General features: G+C 40.6%; 2 protein-coding genes across 9 annotated transcripts in view; both read right to left on the bottom strand.

The window, feature by feature from the left end:
• Positions 1 to 6,061: 6,061 nt before the first annotated feature.
• myl2a (myosin, light chain 2a, regulatory, cardiac, slow) lies at positions 6,062 to 11,208 on the bottom strand. The gene is made up of 8 exons (XM_061728645.1): positions 11,169 to 11,208; positions 8,946 to 9,306; positions 8,011 to 8,103; positions 7,379 to 7,454; positions 7,172 to 7,276; positions 6,920 to 6,998; positions 6,727 to 6,775; positions 6,062 to 6,500 (listed from the first exon to the last, which is right to left on the bottom strand). Exons 2-8 carry the CDS (start codon positions 8,946 to 8,948, stop codon positions 6,396 to 6,398), a joined length of 510 nt encoding a protein of 169 aa, XP_061584629.1. The 5' UTR covers positions 8,949 to 9,306; positions 11,169 to 11,208; the 3' UTR covers positions 6,062 to 6,395.
• Positions 11,209 to 11,451: 243 nt separating this feature from the next.
• cita (citron rho-interacting serine/threonine kinase a) overlaps positions 11,452 to 23,178 on the bottom strand; it is a 57,160-nt gene continuing 45,433 nt past the window's right edge. For 5 of the 8 annotated variants that reach the window (XM_061727751.1, XM_061727750.1, XM_061727753.1 and 2 more), the window contains 12 exons: positions 22,886 to 22,930; positions 19,925 to 20,005; positions 19,650 to 19,785; positions 19,083 to 19,222; positions 18,837 to 18,929; positions 18,644 to 18,752; positions 18,408 to 18,536; positions 18,216 to 18,296; positions 18,029 to 18,107; positions 17,702 to 17,881; positions 16,322 to 16,709; positions 11,452 to 13,452 (listed from right to left, as the gene is read on the bottom strand). In XM_061727751.1, coding sequence (XP_061583735.1) covers positions 13,429 to 13,452; positions 16,322 to 16,709; positions 17,702 to 17,881; positions 18,029 to 18,107; positions 18,216 to 18,296; positions 18,408 to 18,536; positions 18,644 to 18,752; positions 18,837 to 18,929; positions 19,083 to 19,222; positions 19,650 to 19,785; positions 19,925 to 20,005; positions 22,886 to 22,930 — 1,485 coding nt within the window. In that variant the 3' untranslated portion in view covers positions 11,452 to 13,428. The remainder of the gene's footprint in view (positions 13,453 to 16,321; positions 16,710 to 17,701; positions 17,882 to 18,028; positions 18,108 to 18,215; positions 18,297 to 18,407; positions 18,537 to 18,643; positions 18,753 to 18,836; positions 18,930 to 19,082; positions 19,223 to 19,649; positions 19,786 to 19,924; positions 20,006 to 22,885; positions 22,931 to 23,178) is intronic. The other 3 variants (XM_061727755.1, XM_061727757.1, XM_061727756.1) reach the window with 1 other exon arrangement.

Raw genomic sequence — 23,178 nt, 5'->3', positions numbered from 1 at the left:
AGCTGTGGACGCAAGGTCTCCGGTGCCTGTCGTGGCGGCAATCCTAGAACCCGGTGGTGGACACCGGAAGTACAGGATGCCGTCAGACTGAAGAAGGAGTCCTACCGGGCTATGTTGGCCGGTGGGACTCCTGACGCAGTAGATAGGTACCGGCAGGCCAAGCGGGCCGCGGCTCGGGCAGTCTTGGAGGCAAAAACTCGGGTCTGGGAGGAGTTCGGGGAGGCCATGGAGGAGGACTTTTGGTCGGCCTCGAGGAAATTCTGGAGGACCGTTCGGCGCCTCAGAAGGGGGAAGCAGTACTCTGCCGGCACCATTTATGGTGCTGGTGGGGAGCTGTTGACCTCGACTGGGGACATTGTCGGACGGTGGAAGGAATACTTTGAGGATCTCCTTAACCCAACTGACATGCCTTCCACTGAGGAAGCAGAGGGTTGGGGCTCGGAGGCGTGCTCATCCATCACCCAAGCCGAGGTCACCGAGGTGGTTCGTAAGCTCCTCGGTGGCCGGGCACCGGGGGTGGATGAGATTCGCCCTGAGTACCTCAAGTCTCTGGATGTCGTAGGGCTGTCTTGGCTGACACGCCTGTGCGACATTGCATGGAGGAAGGGGACAGTACCGCTGGGGTGGCAAACCGGGGTGGTGGTCCCTCTGTTTAAAAAGGGGGACCGGAGAGTGTGTTCCAACTACAGGGGGATCACACTTCTCAGCCTCCCGGGGAAAGTCTACGCCAGGGTACTGGAGAGGAGATTACGGCCGATAGTCGAACCTCGGATTCAGGAGGAACAATGCGGTTTTCGTCCCGGTCGTGGAACACTGGACCAGCTCTATACCCTCCGCAGGGTGCTCGAGGGTTCATGGGAATTTGCCCAACCAGTCTACATGTGCTTTGTGGATCTGGAGAAGGCATTTGACCGTGTCCCTCGTGCCATTCTGTGGGGGGTGCTGAGTGAGTATGGAGTCCGGGGCCCTCTACTAAGGGCTGTCCGGTCTCTGTATGATCGAAGCAGGAGTCTGGTTCGCATTGCCGGCAGTAAGTCAGACTTGTTCCCGGTGCATGTTGGACTCCGGCAGGGCTGCCCTTTGTCACCGGTCCTGTTCATAATTTTTATGGACAGGATTTCTAGGCGCAGCCAGGGGCCGGAGGGGATCCGGTTTGGGAACCTCAGGATTTCATCTCTGCTTTTTGCAGATGATGTTGTCCTGTTGGCTTCATCAGACCGGGACCTCCAGCATGTGCTGGGGCGGTTTGCGGCCGAGTGCGACGCGGCAGGGATGAGAATCAGCACCTCCAAGACCGAGGCCATGGTTCTCGACCGGAAAAGGGTGGCATGCCTTCTCCGGGTGGGTGGAGAAGTCCTGCCTCAGGTGGAGGAGTTCAAGTATCTCGGGATCTTGTTCACGAGTGAGGGAACAATGGAGCGTGAGATTGACAGGCGGATCGGTGCAGCGTCCGCAGTAATGCGGTCGATGTACTGGACCGTCGTGGTAAAGAGGGAGCTGAGTCGAAAGGCGAAGCTCTCGATTTACCGGTCAATCTACGCCCCTACCCTCACCTATGGTCATGAACTTTGGGTAGTGACCGAAAGGACAAGATCGCGGATACAAGCGGCCGAGATGAGTTTCCTCCGCAGGGTGGCTGGACGCTCCCTTAGAGATAGGGTGAGGAGTTCGGTCACCCGGGAGGAGCTCGGAGTCGAGCCGCTACTCCTCCACATTGAGAGGAGTCAGCTGAGGTGGCTTGGGCATCTGTACCGGATCCTCCTGGACGCCTCCCTAGGGAGGTGTTCCAGGCATGTCCCACCGGGAGGAGACCCCGGGGAAGACCCAGGACACGCTGGAGAGACTATGTCTCTCGGCTGGCCTGGGAACGCCTCGGACTCCCCCCGGAAGAGCTGGAGGAGGTGTCTGGGGTGAGGGAAGTCTGGGCATCCCTGCTGAGGCTGCTGCCCCCGCGACCCGGTAACGGATAAAGCGGGAGAAGATGAGTGAGTGAGTGAGATTTCAGTCTCTGACTGAACACACTCTGCTGCTGAAACACCTTGTTGTGAAGAGGATGCTCTGAGTTGTCCATGACCGTCTTCATTTTATGAAGTATCCTCCTACACACAATCAGCTCCAGAGGCTCCAGAACAACTTCCAGATAGATCCAGCCTTCGTTATTATATTGTTCCTTTAGGTCACTGGCTCTGATGCTGCTCCTACCAACAGATGACTACAGATGATAGCACTCTCCACGACAGACGTATACAAGATATGCAGTATCTTGCTGCAAACGCTGAAGGGCCAACACTTCCTCAAGAAGTAAAGTCTGCTCTGTCCTTTCTAATAAACAGCATCAGTATTATATCTCCAGTCAAGGCTGTTGTCCAGGTGAACACTGAGGTATTTATACTCCCCCACCATCTCCATTTCTTCTAGAATGGAAAAACTATTTGACTTAATCATGGCTCTCTTAAAACCTTCAATCATCTCCTGCTGCATTTCAGAAATCTACCACAATGCACTACAACCTTTATTTCTTGCATCTCATTTGTTTTATTCCTTTTAACATGTCTGTCCGTCCTTAATTCTACTTTCAAACTCTTTAGCTTTTTAATGCATTGTTAAAAATGTTTATATGTTAATCACTTTGAATTGTCTTGAAGATGAAATGTGCCATGCAAATAAACTTGCCTTGGCTTTGTGTTGTTCACATTCAAGATGAGGTGGGAGGACTGTTTGTCTGCGGGCAGGAGAGGAGGATGCTAAGCTTGTTTATGATCTGAACCTGTTGAATAATGTGTTCAATTCATTGGCTTTTCAGACTTCCATGTTTCTGGTCCCCCTTCTCCTTGAAGTCTTTGATCCTTCTTCAAACGTGAGATTTTGTATTGTAAAATAAAAAAAAATAAAATAAAACAGTTTGTGGATTTCAGACGTTGCTACAACGGTATAAATGCCTAAATGACAAGGAGTAAAGGAGGTGAAGAGCTCATACGAGGAAGGATATGTGACAACATGGCTGGAGGAAATAATAGCTGTTAACAAATGTTACAGGAGTAGATGTAGGGTGCGGTCAGCTTACGTTTTGTAGAGTTTTTCCTTATGAGGAAGGTGCATAGTGCTCACCATCCACAGACAGAGGAAGAGCTACACAAGCGCACACTGTTGGAGAGTGTGGAGCCTGTGGAAACAGGACATATGCCTCTTAGGAACATACACAGTGGCGAGGACTACAGGTCATATGCATCATGCAATGTATTGTACAACTTTTTATAATGTTATATAGCATGATCAACAGATCTTATTAAACAGCTCTCTTTAAAAATCAAACCAAAAACAACGAGCACATAGTACATTTAAACAGCAGTGATTTAGTTTGAGTTAAGACATCCAGACGAATGTGTTCATGTTTCAAAAGTACTGAATCTAAGCACAGCAATAAAATGATATCCACATGGTGGCAGTAGTGTCTACATGAGACAATCAATCTTTCTCTTTGCATTGATATTAGTTTTTAACACATACCATTAATAAACATACCAACAAGAACCTAAAAAGATCCTTCTGAGCAGAGAGAAAGGTGATCAAACACAATACCGTAGATTCTCATTACACTGTAAGAAACACATTATCATTGTGGATTTGATGATTTGATCTCATTTCAGGTCATAAGGTGTTTGGTGAACAAAGCTGCTTGTTTAAGCACACACACAGCAGTAGTTTGATAATTACTTTAGCCTCTCTGTTATAGGGGAAAGATTTCCGTTGTGAATTTGCAACACAGAAGGAAAACGATGGAGGTGTCACTTAACTGTATCATTTTCATTTTTGTTTGTTTAAATATGTCTAAAAATCATTGTTTGAACCTACATGTTTCCTTTTTTCCCACACATCTCTGCAAGTAAGTAGACAAGTGTCGACAACAGGGAGACTTATCCCACAACTACAGACTTCACAGCGATGTATTCTGCTTTTGAAATAGTTCTGAATGAGACTCAACCTCGACACCTTTATAAATAATTGGTTATTTTCAGGGAATGTGACCTGTTGTCGGATACAGACAATAAAACGTATACTTACTGTTTGTAAGAAGAAGGTAATAAGCTACAACATAAATGAAATATAAGCATAAGGCTTTTGCTTACAGGACTTGCGGTGGCACCACTGAAGGGAAGTGAACCAGCCCAGGTAACAATACCTTCTCTTTGACTCACTCTCTCTGCACTAAAAGGCCATCCTCACAGGAAAAAACATCCATCAAGGACTAATGGAAAGATGTCACATAAAAGCCAGTTGGATTGCTTTTTAACTCATAAACCCAAATCTGAGACTGTTAATTGCATCATCAGCACACTGCAAAATGTTTCCTCGGAGAAATGACTGCGACGATAAATCTGCAGAGATTAGCAGTGTGTGATGTTCAGCAAGCACAACAGGTTTTACATATTGTCACATGTTGATTTAATGCGGCTGTATGAGCAGTTCTGTATTAGATCAGAGTTACTTTAAACTGAAGACTTCTCATTCTTAAAGGCTATGTTTTAAAAGTGCAGGCTACGTTCATGATTGTCTATCATTGCAGATGAAAATTACATTTACTTTATGTTGTATTTTCTGGAAACTGAGAAATGCTTTGGTCTTTATTTTAAAACTGAATCATTATTACAGTCCAACTTTTTCAGACTTAATTTCATTTAAGAGATTTTTATCCACAGATGTGTTCGTGACCAAACTTCATGTGCTTATCGGTCACTCTAACTACTTCTGTTTGGTTTCAAAAGAGGAGAACAAAGTTCACAAACTGCACTAATTCATGTGTTACTTAAAATAAAGAAAACACAAGGTGTAGGTTTAAAAACTGAGAAATCCCTGAGAGCTGGAGGGCAGCAGATCAGTTAAGGGCAGCTGTCATTGTGGTGTCTTTTTAAAAACTGGATTTATTACCTAATTTGGTCTGAAATCACAGTTCTCGCAGTAAACAACCTTCTTTACTGTACATGAGATGCAGCAGGAGATGAAGGGGTTGAAACGTAAGGGGAAAGGCCTTATATGCAAACCCCATTTCCTGTAACATTTAACAGAAACAAAATCTAATATGTATTTATTTTCCTATTTCTTCAAGCCTTTTTTGACATTCAGAAATAAACAAAGATGCCACTGTGATCCTTTTGGATTAAGGTTTAACTCAATTAACCAATTACAGAGAAAAGTTGGGACATTTTTAAGTTCAATAAATAATAAATACTTTCTATTTCAGGGTTTGTGAATACAAAAGGTTATTTCAATGTAAAACATTGAATATGTGTTTATTTCCTTTTGAGGCAGAGGAAGTGCAACAGACACCTGAGATGGTTTACTGTACATCAGATGGTTTTGACTAATGTTTGTGTTCTTTTCATGGTAAATTGCTTCAATGTCACCAGCAGCTGGTTGACCGTTTTTCTGCCTTTGGTTTCTGGGCGAGTGCTCCTCATGCTGCACTTTGAAGGAGAGTTTTGCTCGTTCTCTTTCTAGCTTCCCCCACTGTCATTGCTCAAAGTCTTTGTTAAAAATATGGGCTCAAATGTCTGAGTTAATCCAAACGTTCATCCCTCACCACACCCCACATACCTCTACAGGAGACATCCCTTGAGGGTGGGGTGTTGGAGCTGGCTCTCCCCACTGCCCTGGAAACCGCAGCTGGAACCACCAGGCATTTTCACCAACAACCTCCACCCCCCAAACTCCCAGCCAAAGGTCTGAGTGAGATAGGCGATCGCAGAGGATTACTTGGTTACATCCTTTTGTGGACCTGCTGCTTGAACTCCATGGTATAGCATTACGTTACTCACATCACAGCACTGAAATAACAACAGGACTTTGTCTCAGTAGAGCACTGATGTGCACGCACACAGACACCCTCATTTGTGTAACACTGGTTCAAAGCGTGATTTGGATTGGGCTCTGGGGGATTTCAAATTGTCACCAAGTGTGCACCCTCTGTTTAGAAGAGTAAAGCTCCTCTAAACATGCCTCCGCATCTCCCTGAGGTTTTCTCTCAGATAACATCAGAATGAAAAAGTGGGCCGATAAGTGTCTTTGGAAATGTTTATTACACCAACATGCAAAACCCTGACAAGACGAAATGACAAAAGTAGATTTTGTTGTGCAAAATGATGAGGGGAGGGGACATAAGTCTAAGATGGATGTAGATAAAGCAGAAAAGGGGCAAACATCTGACTGTACTGATGCTCATGACTGTCTACTTTTTTGGTCTGGAAAAGAACAGTTTGTCAGCGTTGTCCCGTGATGTCATCGAACAGAAACAACAAAGCCAACATTCAAGCCAGCTAAACAGTCTGCGTCCTCTTCATGGCCGTGAGTCACCTTCAAGGGACAAGCCTTCTATTTAATGAGTACATGCACAAAAAGGTTTACTCCTGATCCTTCTCTTCTCCGTGAGTGATGATGTGAACCAGATTTTTGTAGTCCAGGTTTCCTGCCACATCAGGGGGGAAGGCAGTAAACATCTGCTCCATCTAATCAACAAAAGAGGCAAATATATTACACACAAAAAACACAAAGCATACAAAAGGTGGGCTGATTCACAGGTTATTTTTGTTATATTTTGCATGAAAATGTCTCTGACGTGGCAGCATGTGGTCGTCATGATGACGTCCATCCTTATATTTTTCAGACTAAACCACATGCACTAAAGCAATATACCATAATGATGGTGATTTGTGTAAAAAGGCAACAATCTACCTCTTCAGGAGAAAATCTGTCGGCCTGTGTTGTTAGCATCTGTGTCACGCTGCAGAGGGAAAGAAAACTTGTCACACAAGAAGGAACGATCTCTGCGGTGCAGTCAGAGCGAGGTGTAAGTTTATAAGGGAGTCTTAGCAATGGATTTGCATGTTGCAAATCGGTATGGTGTGAGATCCGTTATGTCACTTACTAGTCCTTCCTCAGCACGCCTTTCCCTTCAGGGTCAAAGACTTTAAATGCGTTGAGGATCGTCTCCTCCGGGTCGGCACCTGCATGCATTAAAGCAGCCATCACACCTCTTCAAACATCATTTAATTAAAACCTTAGCATTTAATGTCAAGCTCTCTAATTGTACTGTAGCTTGATTGTTGCTCCTCATTTATGAGTTGCTTTGGATACAATCATCTGCTTAATGAATAACTGTACTTTATCGTTTTTATACCTTTAAGCTTTTCACCAAACATAGTGAGGAAAACCGTGAAGTTGATTGGGCCAGAAGCCTCTTTGAGCATCTCATCAATCTCCTCCTGTTTCACGTTCAGACGTCCTGTGGTGCCAAAAGACCCAACATGAACACACAGCACAAGATGTGGGTGGTTTGCTTTTGTATCCATCTCATTTTTAATTCTGAATATGGATGTCAATATACCAAGAGCAGCAAAGGTGTCCCTCAGATCGTTCTTGTCAATGAAACCATCTCTGTTCTGGTCCATTATGGTAAAGGCCTGAGGAGAGAGGAGAGGGAAGATATAGAAATGTTCGTTTTTTTCCACAAAAAAGTCAGATTTATTAAAGTGCGTCTCTTGAAGAGTAATCAGGGAGTCATGCTTATCGGAATTGTATTTATTTTCCTTGATTAGTATGTTAGTACCATGTCTATAGATGGACACCTATGTATTTATAACAAACAAGCTCCCCTGGATTCAATCTGGCATGTAGGGCAAGTCCAGTCCATCTCCAGCCTAATCACCTGATGACACAGCCTGAATGTTGGATACTGCCGGCCATCATACCAACATACCACAATCCTCACTGCAGCCACGCTCCTGGCAGGAAACTAAACAGGTGGGCATAGTGCAGCAGAGAACAATGGAAATGGAAAGAGGATGGAGGAAGCAGCTTGAGATCTCAATGTGTGTCACCGTATACATCAGTCCAGAAACACTTGCTTCATAATCCTCAACATGGTGAACTGATTATTCATACACTGGTTCCAGTATATTGTGTGATTCTAAGCCAACTATGAACCTGTGGAAGAAGAATTGGTTCAGCAGCTTTCACCTCTTTAAATTCCTGGATCTGGGCCTGCTCAAACATGGAGAAGACATTGGAGTTGGCTCCCTCTGCTGACCTCTTCTTGGCTTTCTTCGGGGCCTTTAGAAGAACGACGAGAGGAAGGATGAGGCAGAAACAGACTACATGTTAGTTAAGTTGCAGTTTTGTGTTCGACAATGTAAATTAAATGGCTCACTCAGACAAGAAGGTATTAGAAAGTGAACATATCATTCGGGTTAAAAGACAAGTGCATACACAACATTTGAATTTCGTTCGTTCGTTCGTTTTTATTTATTTCGAACATGTATAAAAAAAAACAAGAAAAAAGATAAGAGAAACAAATACAGGTGGGCATTCCACCACATAAATAAATTAAAAAAAACACACACATCAAAAAACATATTTCAGTTACATGTTCGAAAGGAGTGGGAGGAAGTATAAACTTATTTAATCCCACCCCCTTTCCACAACTAAACATAAATTATATGCCTGTATTTACGTTTTATACTATACACTAATTTGTATAAATAAATATATATAATTTTTACAAAAATAACCTGTTTAATACCAAATGTAAGCTCTATCATAAATACAATATACAGTAACTATGATATAAATATAATATGACTATGATATAAATATAACTATGATATACATATAATTTGTATATCTTCATTTTTATACCTCAAATAAACTATGTCTTTATATTTCTTCTTAAATTGTTTTATGTTTGTACATTCTTTTAACTCCAAATTCAAATCATTCCACAATTTATTTATGAATTTATTTATAGAAGATGAAAATGTTCTTATATTAAAATGTAGGTACTGTTATAAGTACTTCACATCAGTTTAGAAATCAAAGAAAAAACTCTGATGAAGACAAACACACACATTAACAAATATCTCCCCACCTATACACACACACACACTGGGACTTACCATGTCTGAGCAGTTGGGACGTCAGACCAACAATGATCCCAGGGAACGATGGGGGCAGGAGTGATTGTGAGACCTTTTGTAGCCCCAGGCCACAGATTCACTGGCTGATATTTATACACTATGCCCTCTTAAGGAAGTGTCAGGTAAATGATGCTTCATACAGTACTGCATGCCCACAAAAAATAAAGCAAGAAAAACAAACCAACCCAACACACGCCCATAAGTAGTAACCATCTTCTCATGTAGCGTGACTGGCGTTGGATGAAGCGAGTGAATTAACTTCAATATCAGGACCAGGTTGAAGGTTAAAGCACTTAATCACTTTAGGGTTTCCTCCGTCTGCAGGCCATTGTCTTTAAACCTTTAAGTTGAATGAAAACGGTGTAAATTCAATACAGGAACAGTGCAAAATCTCTTGTTTTCACTAAAGATGAAACTTTAGAAATTATTCATAGACTATTTTGACCAGTTTCAAATTTGTAAGGGTCTGCATTATTTGTAAAAAAAAAATAATTAAAAGTTTAGTCAAGCCCCAGTCTAAAGCATAAAAAAACTAAAAATAAAGAAACTGTGGCCAACCTGAACTGCCTTTACTACAGTACTAGTCAGTAAAGATTAAAGAGTAAATGTCTGGCAACCTTTTGTATCGAGGAAGGCCATCAGCTGAAACCATAAATGCTAAAAAGGTTCGTCTTCAACTGTGTGGAGAACATACAGTAGCTTCAAATTGATGAATAGGGGAGCATGTACATCTGTAAATGAACTGCAACTGCTCTGCAAGGACACACACACTCACCTATAACTTAATCAACAATCAATTTGATATGTTGATCTGCTTGCCAATCATTTCTTGCGTTCATTCAATGAAAATAATGAGAGTGCTTGAAAATCACCAGCTCATTGAGTGCAATTTACTGTCAGTCCTGAGGTTGAGCCAAACTTACATTTCTCACATGCTTCTCCACATCACCAGTGCCAGCGTACCTTACCCTCTCAGTTGTGTTACAGAACCAGAGGTGTCAAGTAACAAAGTACAAATACTTCGTTACCTCACTTAAGTAGAAATTTTGGTTATCTATACTTCACTGGAGTAATTATTTTTCAGACGACTTTTTACTTTTACTCCTTACATTTTCACACAATTATCTGTACTTTTTACTCCTTACATTTTAAAAACAGCCTTGTTACTCTATTTCATTTCGGCCTTTAAAAAAAACTATCCAGTTAAATTGCTCCATCCAGATAGAGTGAATTTGGTTGTGGTTGTGGCACAGATGTTCTTGTCCAGTTTTGTTCTTACATCCGTTCCCTCACATTCCTGCAACTAAACTGTACATTCCAATAAAGGGCTGGATAAATGATAAAATGCCTCTGAAGTTTGACTTTTTGCATGATTACAATACTTATAGGCAACTAGTCATCATATCTCCTGCTCTCTGAAACACATGTTAATGCTCACTAGTACACATATATGGTTCTTTAATATATTTGCATTATACTAAGATGCATTCATTTTCAATGGCTTTTGTCCTTAATGGATTTTTTCCCCCCTTACATTACTTTTACTTTTACACTTTAAGTAGTTTTGAAACCAGTACTTTTATACTTTTACTTGAGTAAAAAACTTGAGTTGATACTTCAACTTCTACAGGAGTATTTTTAAACTCTAGTATCTATACTTCTACCTGAGTAATGAATGTAAATACTTTTGACACCTCTGTACAGAACGTGGCTGTGTAACACACGACCTAATGTCGGCTGATACTCATGGCAGTTAAGTCAAAAGCTAAGTGAGACAAAGCTCAAGGATGTCAGCAGCAGTAGGTGTGACATACTTAAGTGCGACAGTGTTGACACAGAACACACCCTTATAGGTTGCCAAGTCTCTCTGCATCGTTAACAAGTCATCCAGTGTCACTTGTGGCTCCCTGGTCAAGAAAAGCGACAGTGTGTGAAAATGAGCTAAACGGGCTGAGGTTAGGAGGTGAGGCCACAGGTGTGTGATCTATATATAGAGAATCTCACAAAGCCTCTTTTCACTTGGGCCTCTCGGTGCCAAACACACTGCAGCGGATGAACTTAGAGCAGCTGCCACTGGTGTCACCTCACAGCATGGTGTGTACAAGGAGGTCAGGATTACACAAGTTATTGTTAACCTACAGTAAGAGGCGGATGGCCGGATGGCTTTTGTAAAAAAAAAAAACAACAAAAAAACAACCTTACTGTCTCTCTCTCAGATCCGAGTACCCGCAGCAGCCTCTGAGACTGGAATGGCCGGCTATTGTCAGACTGCTAAGTGCTGGGATCAAACACCTATAAATAGACGAGCCTCTTCTAACACAATGGACACGGACAAATGGCTGTCTTGAAAAGTCTGGAAACATTGGAGAGGAAGGAAAACGGCTTCAAGTGTGAATCCGTTCTCTGACTTTGTAGAGAAAACAAGTGTAAATCCTTTCTAATGACGACACAAGAAAAACCCAAGGGCACAAACTAAAAGTGATAGACAATGGTTATAATATTTAATATTCTGTGACAAAAGCTACAGAAGATCTTTGCACCTAATTAAACATTTGTTAGACTTGAATATTATATCTAGTGTTACAGCATGATGATCAAGGTCATGTGAAAGCATAAAGACGATTAAAAACAAACCTAAAAAAATAAAAATCAGGTAAGATGAATTACAGAACCTTTTGTACAGAGTCCTACAGAGATCCGTTGAAAAGTGTGCAATCTGTTGCAGTTGTTCTTAAACCAGCTTCATTTTTTTTTTTGCTTCGATACATTCAGTAGGATTTTTTTTTTCCCTTTACATCCAAAAACAGCTGCTCAAACGTGAGGAAAAAGATCTTCCTGCTTAGGTTGTTACGGTTAAAAACATTGGGTAAAAAAAACAAAACATGACAAAAACCACTAAAATATTCTATTTTAATCGAGTATGGCGATATGAATGAAACTTCTCTCAGTCAAATGAACCAAAAAATTAAAAAATAAAGAGGGGGACAGGTTAAGCAAATTTAAGGTTGGACTGGTTGTCTTAAATTTCCAAGATATTCACTAATTACAGAGACAGGAATTATTTCTGAAAATTCGTAAGTAAAAAAACAAAACAACCCAATAGTATTCACATACTTTCATGTTAAATTGTGGAATAAAAAAAACCCCAGTGAGGCAGAAGCAGAAGACGACACTCCATTTCATGTCAGATATACATATCCATGCCATTTACGCGTCAGGAGAAAAACAAGGATTATTTTCAACTTCACCTTTAACATTTTTGCGTTATATACAACAATAAGGGACATTGTACAAAAAGAAATGCTCAAGTACTATGATGTAAGCGTCAAACACTTTTTTTTTTTTTAAACCATCCCTTCATATATTTCAGCACTGAGGTTTTGCCTTTTTGACGGATGGAAATGCATACATGTTTGTGATCCAGATACAATCACTCACTTGATAAAGGACATTGGGACATATTAAAAGCATACTCATCGGACATTCAAGAGGACACTTTATCACTTTTTTCTTTAACAAAAATAGACATGTCTTTTCCAGCCGTGAATATCCCTCTCAGTATATATAAAATTATGTCTCGTCTATTTACAGTCAGATTGCGTTCTGAAGGATTAGAAAGGTCCTGCTCCATTGTTGCTGGAGTTTGTGGGTAGTGCACTTTTAGGGTCGACATATCACGGACAGACAACAAGCTAGTATGTGGCTCTACAGCGCGGCTTCTCCAGAGTTCATTCATCTAATTATACTTCATTTGTATGCTCTTCAGCTACGTGCTGTCAGCAGGTGACAGGCGACCGAGTTGAAAATGATTGTAATCACCCGATGTTGATTGTGTGTTGACATATCAGTGCAGGGCTGACGCCAGAGATGCTTTTCGATTTATAACAGATAACTTGCAACACATCTGCCCAGAACTGAGCTACTGTGGGCAGATCTGGACTCAAAGAGGAAACAACAAGTTCTAATAACGTAATGATAATTGAAGTCAACATCTGGCATTTTTAACTGGTTACTTTGCAGATGTTTGCTACAGCTGTGCTCATCTGTTTTGTGTCACTATTGTCTTAAACAAAGCTAGCAATACCCATCAAGTTTTACTTGAGAGCTCACAACTCAGATTTTTGTTGAAAAAGAAGAAATTGTGTCTAATTACTAATCCCTACTTAGATTAGAGAATAGATGCTGAAAAACATCACAGAAACCTTGGTCGGGGAGTTGACATGGCATTTTGCTGATCTTTATTGAAAAATACTTTGACTACTGACATCACTTTAGTTTTTCTAGATCTTGCTCTATGCTCTGATAGCTACAATCTGAAAAACCCAGAGTGGGTCTTTCAGTTTAGGTAAAACAGATGTGTGGCAGTGTTTCATCATGAGTTGGTGATGTTTCCCTGCTCCCTCCTTTCTCTTTGCAAAGGTGAATGACTCTGTCCATGATGGATACGTGGCTCTGTTGTCCCTTAAACAGAAGACTGGTCCCACACCTGCAGCAGAAAGTCAAAACACAAGTTAAGGTACGAGGATGGGCTGTTGGTCTTAGCTGCTGCCTGTCTTGGTCAGGGCACCTTGAAGTAGATTTAAATCGCAAAAGATTCTCTCACTGGTTAAATAAGGACTAACAAAATAAATAATGTATTAGAAAAAAAACATATCTAATAACATATGCGAGTCTAAATACGTGCTTCTGTATGCCAGCGTGACAAACTCGACAGCGATAATTCTGCTATGCTGATGTTAAGCAAGTGATAGTTATGATATTTATAAGCGTAGTTTCGCTTTTGAAACACACTATCAAGAAGTAAACCAATGTACTGGCCAATCTAAAAATGATACTGCAACATCAAAAGGTCAAGGAAGGACTTCTTGTGCCTTGACGAAATACATAGTAATCTGCCTAGTGGGTGTCAAGATAATGTGCTCACTGGGGTACGAGAGTAGAAATCATGATGTATGCTGCATACAGAGTAACACTGCAACAGAACTGCTCTGGTTTTAGTGTGGTCGTGTACGTGAGAAAATAGTGTAAGGTGCTTTGTAGAACATGGATAAGATTGAAAAGGTGACATAAGTGCAAAATTAATCAACTGTTTCCATAAATATGTGTTAATTTCTGTCCATCATTATATACAACTAATGACAGAAATGATAATATATCTAATATATCTATATTTTACTCTTGATCATGGTTAAAAGTAAAATATAGGTGCTGTATATCTATATACAAAAGGAAAGGACACATTTCTCTCAGATCAAAGTTTTCATATATCAGGAAATAATAATGTATTTACCTCAGATGAACCCCAAATGATATATTACCCCTTACCATTATTTATTTAACAAACCGTAAACCAAAATGCACAAAAAACTAAGTACACACTATGAGTCAGCAGCTTGTAGAACCACCGTTCATTATAAAAACCTGAAGTCATCAGTTTCTCACTAGATTATGAAAGCATTTAGCCCCACTATTTTCTTGTACTACGTTTGCAGACATTTGTACGGAAAAGTACCAGGGCCACTGAAGAAAATCAAGACGGAGAAGGAGGGGGAAAAAAAAAAAAAAAATCAGATTAAAGTCAGAATTCTGACTTTTTTTCTCAGAATTATATTCTTTTCCTTCAGTGGCCCCGATACTCTTCCATACATTTGTCCATACAAAGCTCTTCCAGAGCATCTCAAGGTGAGCCTGCCGTGGATAAAGTGGTCTGCCAGCGTTTACGAGCATCTTCACCACTAATAGGGAACGTGAGCTGGGTTTAGACCGTCGTGAGACAGGTTAGTTTCACCCTACTGACGATGTGTTGTTGCAATAGTAATCCTTGGTCGCCGTGGTACCTGCAACTGTCTGGACTTTGACTGGGTCATTGTAACACCTTGATTCTTTTTCTTGTAGGTTTACTGATGTGCTATGGGACATTGTTCTGTGGTTGCTTACAATATTCGCCGACCTTACCTCTCAGATAAATGGCCTCACACCTGAGTCTAGAACACTTTGGTATTTAGCATTTATGGTCGACTGAATGACTTCAAGGTGGCCAGGTCCTGTGGCTACCAAACAAACCCACAACTATCAAGCACCATGGTGTTTGACAGTTGGTTTGCATTTGCTTTTCCCCAAATGTAACGCTGCCCTGGAAAGTCTGCCGTCTTTAAAGTTTTCCACTTATGGACAGTTTTTATTGCTATAGAATCCAAATGGTTTGGGCCAGTGGATGGAACAGTGGTTAAAGCAAAGATCCTCTATACAGAAGATAGCGCATTACCGTTACTGCCAATGGTATGAAATGGTATACACTTCCGGTCTCCTAAGTGGGCGTGGCCGCCCCTCTCCCCACATCGTTTTGGAACATACAACACTAAATACAGTACAACTTTCTTCCAAAAAGACTTAAATAATAAAAATAACAGTATTATTAAGCAAAGAAGCAAGTTTTATTTTAGTTTTAAACTTCATTTTATCCGATGGGAAAACGATGAGAGCCAAATCTCACGAGAGTGTGTTGATCAGACAGAGACAGGTCTCAAACAAAGTTCATTTTCTCCTAATCTGTCGGTCTGAAATTGCCATTTTGGTGTCAGAATGTTCAGATAGTATGTGGCTTTTGAAAAATGGGTCCCATATTTACTTAGGTTACTATGGGGCGAAGGAATTGGTAATAATCTGTGCTCACGTTCACTTTTCCCATAGGACTCAATAGACTCAGGAGGACGTACTTCCGGTCTCCTAAAGGGGCGTGGCAGTCACGTGACACAGATACAGGAAACCGAACCGTAGTGGGCTGTCTTGTTTATTGAACGTCTCTGGTTAAAGCAAGCGGCCCATATACTGAGGCTACAATCCTCCTGCAACGGTGGCAAGTTCGAGTCCCGGCTTGCGGCCCTTTGTTGCATGTCGTCCCCACTTTCTCTCTCTCTCTCTCTCTACCCCTTTCCTGTCTACACTCAGATAAAGGCCACTAGAGCCACAAAATCTTTAAACAAAAAAAAAAAACTGTTCCCAGACTGCAGCAACTGTTAACAAGATCACTGCTGACATCTTTCTTAGATAATAAAATGTTGCAGGATGTCATGTCTTGTTCATTTGGGTTTGTATTTACTTAAAAGTCTAGTCATGACTTCATAATATTTGTATTACATCCAGATATGTGATCACTTAAAAATAAGAGGCGTATTCCCTTTTTACGAGACTGCAGTTTAACCCAACACCTTTCAATGCATGTCAATAAAAACAGTACATTTGAAGCACTGTCTATCCAGTCAGGCTTTACAGAAATCAGTCAAGTGTTTTTTGTGAGTAAATTTCTTGCTGCCATCATGTAATAAGTAGAAACTAAGCAGATATGATTCACAGACCTTATTAATAGGGGTTATGGGTGTGCGTCCAGAGCCAGTGTGAAGCCGTTGTCGCTCTTCTAGTCGTCCAGGGGACCTCTCTCTTCGGACGTCCATCATTCGGCCCGGGGAGCGGTCCATGCGAGGGTCTACCATGGCCCGGCCCGGGGAGCGCTCTAGCCGAGGATCAGCCATGGCCCGGCCAGGAGACCCAACTATCCGGCTCTCCAGCATTCTGCCGGGAGACTTCTCCCTCTCCAGTGGACGGCTGGGGGACTTGTCCCGCCGAAACTCTGTGCGGGCCTCTCTGTAGCGGTGAGGCGTGCCCGGATCTCCGTGGACTAGAGGGTTGGCTGCAAGCCTTTTAGAGATGTGCTCATTGTAAGAGGGAGGCCCACGCTTGTTCGGACTGTATAGGGGAACCGAGGCATAAAGACAAGTATTTAGAATCGTTTAAAAGAGTAAAAATTAAAAAGGACTATATTTTGCATCTCAGGTCAGGGGCTTTGCCAGGCACTGGAGGATCCAGGTTGATCCTCGAGGGTGTGGTTAGGATGATGGAGTACAATGAAACTAATTTAATGGTAGAGTGGGGTGTAATTTGTAATTACAGGAAACTGGACCCATCATTTTCAGTTGGTTGGCTAAATTTAATTTAAATCAGTGGCCTAACATAAGAACTTCAAACTGTAATAAACCAGTCTTAGGACATCAAATATATCTTTATTCAACAGTTTCTTTTCCAGAGTTGCTGGGAAAAGTTTTTAAAAGTAATAAAAAAAAAAAAAAAAGAAAAGAAAACTAATGGCAAAAAAAGACAAATCTCAAAACTTATTACAGATAAAAAATGAACTCTTCCTCCTGAAAAGAAGCAAAAAAATGAACATGTTACCTTCCGGTTGTATTAAAAGTTCAAACTTAAAAGTTCAAACTAAATATTAATTTAACCATCACCACCAGTGGATGCCAACCTATTTACACCCTTTAGTGCCAACTACGCCCAGTGACCATAAGAGCAGTGTGTGATTGGAAATCTCCCCCTACGACGTTATTTTTTATCCTTTTCTAATAGTCATACAACAGAACTATTTGGACTGTGGGAAAAATCCAGAGTACGTGGAGAACAGCTGTGCAAGAATGGGGTGAACATCCAGACAACACAGAAAATCCTCAGGTGAGGGTTGAATCAGCAACCCTTTTGCCATTATGCAGCAAAACAAAACAAAACAGCCACCCAGGACATGTTATTGTGGTAACAGAGGTTAGCATGACACAGTCTAAATAGACATAAAATAAAACATAAGGGGGAGCTTTGTTGACCAAATATGACTTTAAAATATAACAAAAACAAGGTGACTTTGAGTTGAGGTAGACTCCTAAACTGTGTCTGTGTTTCCTCACCTGCGTCCAGAGCCACTGCGCTGCAGATCTCCTCCGTCCTGGCTCTGGATCAGGTTGCCTTTGCAGCAAATGACCCGCAGTTTGTTCTGGTAGGACGAGGCCAGGTAGATGGCCCCAGAGGAGATGGCTGGGCCAAGGTAGCGAGGATTAGGGATATCCAAATGTGCATATGAGTGTGGCCTAAAAAGAAATGGGGGGGTTAAAGAAACAAAACAAAAACCAGGCTCACTACAGTGCTTGAAATGGATGATGTTTGTCACGGTGTCAAGTGCTAGAGCAATGACAGAAGATTTGAAGCTTAACAAACAAACTAATCAACAATCTTACCCAAGACCTGCGTATCCTTGAATCTCAATTACATCCAGAGAGTTGAAGTAGGTCACAAACAGGTAGGGCTCTCTATAGGCTGAAAAACCATTCATCATATTTATATGTATAATGTCATTTTTATAATTACATTGAATACATTAAGACATTTTTCAAAGTTACTGTAAAAATACTAATTATCACTAACCGAAGGAGAGAGGGAGACGGCTCCATTTGATATCATCTGTTCTACTCCTGCGACCGTATGCATCCACAAAAACACCAAACTCTAAAGAAAAAAACAAAAAATGTCAGTCAAAATGAATATATGAATATATATATATATATTCCATGAAAACAATGTATTTTACATGTTTTTCCAGACAAATAAACATCTAACCATGGAAACAGAGTAGATATTCATCCTTCTGTGGGGCGGTGGTGACCTGGATGATGGAGATGGGGAAGCTGTGCGAGGATGCAGCAAAGACAGCTGAAGCAAGCGTAACATCATTTTTATCCAGGAACTCTGCAGAGAGTAGTCATCAGTGTTAGGAAGTATACCCAGTTGTAAATGTTGAAACTGGACCAAAATGTTGTTGTCAAGAAACAATAGTTTAATTTGTATTAACCAACCTTCAAGTACGTATTGCTTTATCTCAATCTCATAGAACTTGTTGGTGCCGATAATGATGCTGTAGCCAGTGAAGTGAATACAGCTGCATGGCTCCGATGTCTCAATCTCCTACAAATAAGAGCAAAACATCAACAGTGCTGCCTCTTTAAATTTACATCAGCCTTTGGCTATTAACCTTTAAATCGCATTCACCTTTCTGATGCAGAACTTGTTGAGGCTTTCATTATGCCGAAGAATTGTAATTTTGTTAGGCATTGCAGCACATATACAGAGCCCATTATCAATCTGAGGAAGAGACAAAACAATGATAATCAGGACAGCCATAAATACATCTACAATCGATCAGCACACCACTGTTGGTACTTCAAAGTTCAGCTCATTTACTGTGACTGAATGAAAACCCAGAAGGTTTTCAACTCTGTAGCTAACCTGACTCACCTTTCCAGAGGAGAAGAGGTGGCATCCCTTAACCGTCTCAAAGATGAAAGGACTGAGGTCAGGCTGAGCTGGGAGATGGGACTGTGACAAAGACTGTTTCACCTTCTTGATCTCCACGAGACAAAGGGCCCTGTCTTCCCCTGGAGGACACAGCAAACATGGAAAACATAATGAGATTTAAAAAATGTGTTATTTTGGTATTCATTTAATGTGTTTGATTCTAAAAATCTGAAAAACTTTTGATGCAGGGCCCTGGATAGCTCAGTGGGTTGAGCGGGCGCCATTTGTAGAGGCTATAGTCCTCTCTACCAGTTTCCTGTCCACCTACTTTCTAAATAAAGGCCACTAGTGCCACAAAAACCTTTGAAATAAAATAAAAAAAACTTTTGTTGCAGTGTATATACACATAATAATTTGATGGTTTGATATAGAAGAGTAAACCGCTTCCACAGGGAATACCTATGACAGAGAGACTACTTGAGTTGATAAAATGGGACAAAAACCCCCCCCAAAAAAACCCACATCATCATTCAATTTTGACAGATTTTAAATGTAGCCATTACTGACCAGTAATCATCAGCAGCTTATCAAGCTCCTTCAGGATCTGAATCTGGAAGACGGAGGCCAAGCCGGGGATGTGGGTCAAAGAGTTTTTAATGACGTTCAGAGCATACAAACCCTCCTCGGAGCCAACCAAGACAATCTGAAGGAATGGACAAGGAAGATCATGTGAACTTTACAAGCAAACATTTACATCAGGGATGTTGCAGTAAGTGAAATAATCTAACCACAAACATTAGGAGACATGCCGGCCTCTCTGTTCATGCTGCAAATGTATCTACCTGGTCAGTGAGAGGCAGAGTGCAGTTGATGTCCAGACGATCGTCACCCTCCAGTTTAAGAAGAGAATTGCCAAGAAGTTTCTATAACGACAAGTAAGAGAGACACGGAGCAGAAAAAGACATATGTTAGGAAGGTCTCTTACAAATCAAAGTATTACAAGACAGGGAAAGTGAGCAAGCAAGACTGGCAGAGAGCTTTCACAAGGCAAACCGCAAAGCCTCAATATTAGGCTGAATTTAAACAAAGAAAGCTGGGGATGTCTAAATTACACACCTAAAACCTTTCCTCCAAATACAAATTAAAGCTCATTCATAGGTTAGACAATATACTGATATTTAATGACCATTAACATATATACAATAATGTGTAGGGGTGGGCAAAAATATCGATATGGCAATATATCGCAATACTTTTTTTTTTTTTAATTCCCCCCCCCCATTATATCACCCAGTGCTCCTACCTAAGTGACAGTCCTGGGCATTGCCACTCTCTACCAACCCTGGGAGGGCCGTGCACTGAGCTCAGGTTTTATTTCACGTTTTATTTCATTTTATAATTTATTTTTTATATAACACAATTGCCTGTCCTTAAAAAATGAAAAATAATGGACAGAGGTTTATTTATTTATGGATTTATATCTATACTGACTGATCACTGTGCCTGTCCTTGGTTTTAGTACCCATCTTTCTTGTGTTTATTATCATTTGCCACATAATTAAAGCAACCTCATACTAAATTTAATGTTAATTTCATATGATGTAAATAATATGAAAAACATATACAAATAAGTTGGAACTTTAGCTTGTATAGTTATAATAAAACATATATACAACTTGGATTTTAAGATGTGTAATGCATTTTTAAATTTTTCGGTGAACTATGTAGAATATAATAATCGAGATATCGCATAATCGGGATATCGCAATGTGTATCGTATCGTGGCTCAAGTATCGTGATGCGTATCGTATCGTGAGGTCCTTCCCAATACCCACCCCTAATAATGTGCTAAATGTTCCTTTGGAAGAGTCAGGGTAACATCATTTTAAAATGTGCATCTTATTCAGTGAGAGAAAGAAAGCACACTATATGATAATATCTCTCCTGTACATAGTTTTAGGTGGCTTATATCAACATCCTTTTCTCTTGACAACTTGTAAAAATTCCCAGGTTTGTCTGATTGTAGTGGATTCTGTGAAGGTTCAACAAGCACAATTAATGTTGTAACATCACTGATGTTCTTGTGGACATACAGTATTTGTGAAAGATTTTATCTAGGTTGCAAAGTCTTGCATGTCCCCTTTGAAGAAAGCCGAAGGCTGCATTAGCGTCATCGTATGGTAAGTCAAAGAGAGGTCAGTCAAATTCATCTTTTTCTCTCATCAGATGTAATGTTTACATGCGGTATGTTGCTTTGACTAAAAAAACGGTTTGATAAACTTTTAAATGCACTTAGATGCAGCTGTTGGAAATCAAATATATAGGTCAGAGATAATCTAACAATTCTGATCTGACAATTTCCAGTGGATACTGGAAATGGAAACAATCTCCAAATCTAGTGTAAAAAGCATAGTTACCCGCGACTGATGTTTATCTTTAAAGCTAAAATGTGTGTACCATCATGTAAAAAAGTTAAATTCTAAGGTTTTATGTATCAGGACCGCAGACATCGTTTGGACCTTTCCACTTCTTAAAATTAAGTACATACAACCTCAGTTGAACAACACATACATCACAAAAGGACATTTAGAATGTAAAGGAAGAATAAAATAAAATAAAATAAAATGAAAATAGAGCAAAAAGCACTTGTGAAAAGCCAATAACACTCTTACCTTTACCTTTTGTTTTCTTCTTTTTTTTTTTACACCAATTAAAAAGGTGCAAGTGACAGCAAAGTGCTGCAAATAAACTGCACTTGATCATCACCAAGTATTGTCAACTCTATGAAAGCAGAGGTTTTGGCATTTTGCTGGTCTGAGGAATTCAGGTTACCACAATGCCAAGAAGGAAAGACATCAGCACTCATATTAGGGAAACAGTTGCTGTTGCCAATCAATCTGGTAAAGGGTTATAAGGCCACTTTTAAATCATTTGGAGTCCATCATTCAGTAGTAAAATATATTATTTAAAATTGGGTAAGACTAGACAGCTGTTCATTATTGTACAATTAGAAAAGACAAGTATGGCTCAATTAGAAAATCAAAGTTGCATCTGAACAAACTACAAAACCTCTGGACCAATATTTTTTTTTGACAGATGAGACCAAACAGGTGTTTGGCCATAATGTAGAGTTCAGTGGGATACCAGCAAAAACACCTCATAACCGTCAAGCACAGTGGTGGAGGGGGTGATGATTTGGGGCTTGTTTTGCAGACAGAGCACCTTGGCACATAACACTTGCTGAACTTACTATTAGCTTTTATGTGTACCAAAGTTCTCCAAATATGCCAAATAAAACAATTTATCCAAGAAAATTAGAAAATCTACAACAAATTGGCTAAAAAACAGAAGTACCAAGGTGCTTTAATGGCCCAGGTCTAGTTTTCATCATAACTGGCCTATTTTGTCTAAATATGTAAAACCTTAGGAGTGAAAGAGGGTGTACTTTCTTTTTCCCACAATTGTTTATGCATCCATGTCATGTTTAACCAAATGGCTTTAAGCAGGATATAGCTTTGGCAGATGCATGCATGACAGCACAGGACACCAAGCCAAATGTCTGCAGCAGCCTGTTCACATACATGCCATGTTCAAATTTATGAATGAATGCAGCTGTTTTGTTTGTTTTTATTTATTCAATTCTATTTTTTTCTAAAGGGTAGATTATTTCCATCAACTATGTTCAGTAACTGACTCTAGGCCTGTTTTGACCTGCACAAAAGTGCATCTGTGTCGTATGCATTATTGTGTTAAGGCCACTGCATGTTCGGTCAGCCAAGCGTTCATGCAGCTACATACTGTACCTGAACCAGAGGGGATAGGTTCTTCTGTCTCTTAGAAACACCTGCCTACAATATGAGCCACATAACCAATTTAAATGGAGACAACAGTACACCCACACCCACACACACCCAAACACAGTTTAGTCACATCAACAAAGACATGACAACAAATGAATATAGGATGAGGATTTTGACAACATGCAAGAGAGAAAGGAGGAAGGAGAGAAAAAGAAGTGAAGGCACTGGCTGATGTTCAATGTAAGCAAACAATATATCCCATGAAACAACACACAACCTTTGGATTAAGCTACTAT

The sequence above is a fragment of the Cololabis saira genome, chromosome 8 (assembly GCF_033807715.1).
Source record: "Cololabis saira isolate AMF1-May2022 chromosome 8, fColSai1.1, whole genome shotgun sequence".
Classification (NCBI taxonomy): domain Eukaryota; kingdom Metazoa; phylum Chordata; class Actinopteri; order Beloniformes; family Belonidae; genus Cololabis; species Cololabis saira.
This window is presented reverse-complemented; position numbering and strand designations above follow the sequence as displayed.

Coding starts and splice junctions, on each gene's coding strand:
- myl2a (XM_061728645.1), bottom strand. Junction 6,999..7,171: donor GTTTGGTGAAAAGCTTAAAG/GTATAAAAACGA, acceptor TAATGCATGCAG/GTGCCGACCCGGAGGAGACG. Junction 6,501..6,726: donor ACAGATTTTCTCCTGAAGAG/GTAGATTGTTGC, acceptor TTTGTTGATTAG/ATGGAGCAGATGTTTACTGC.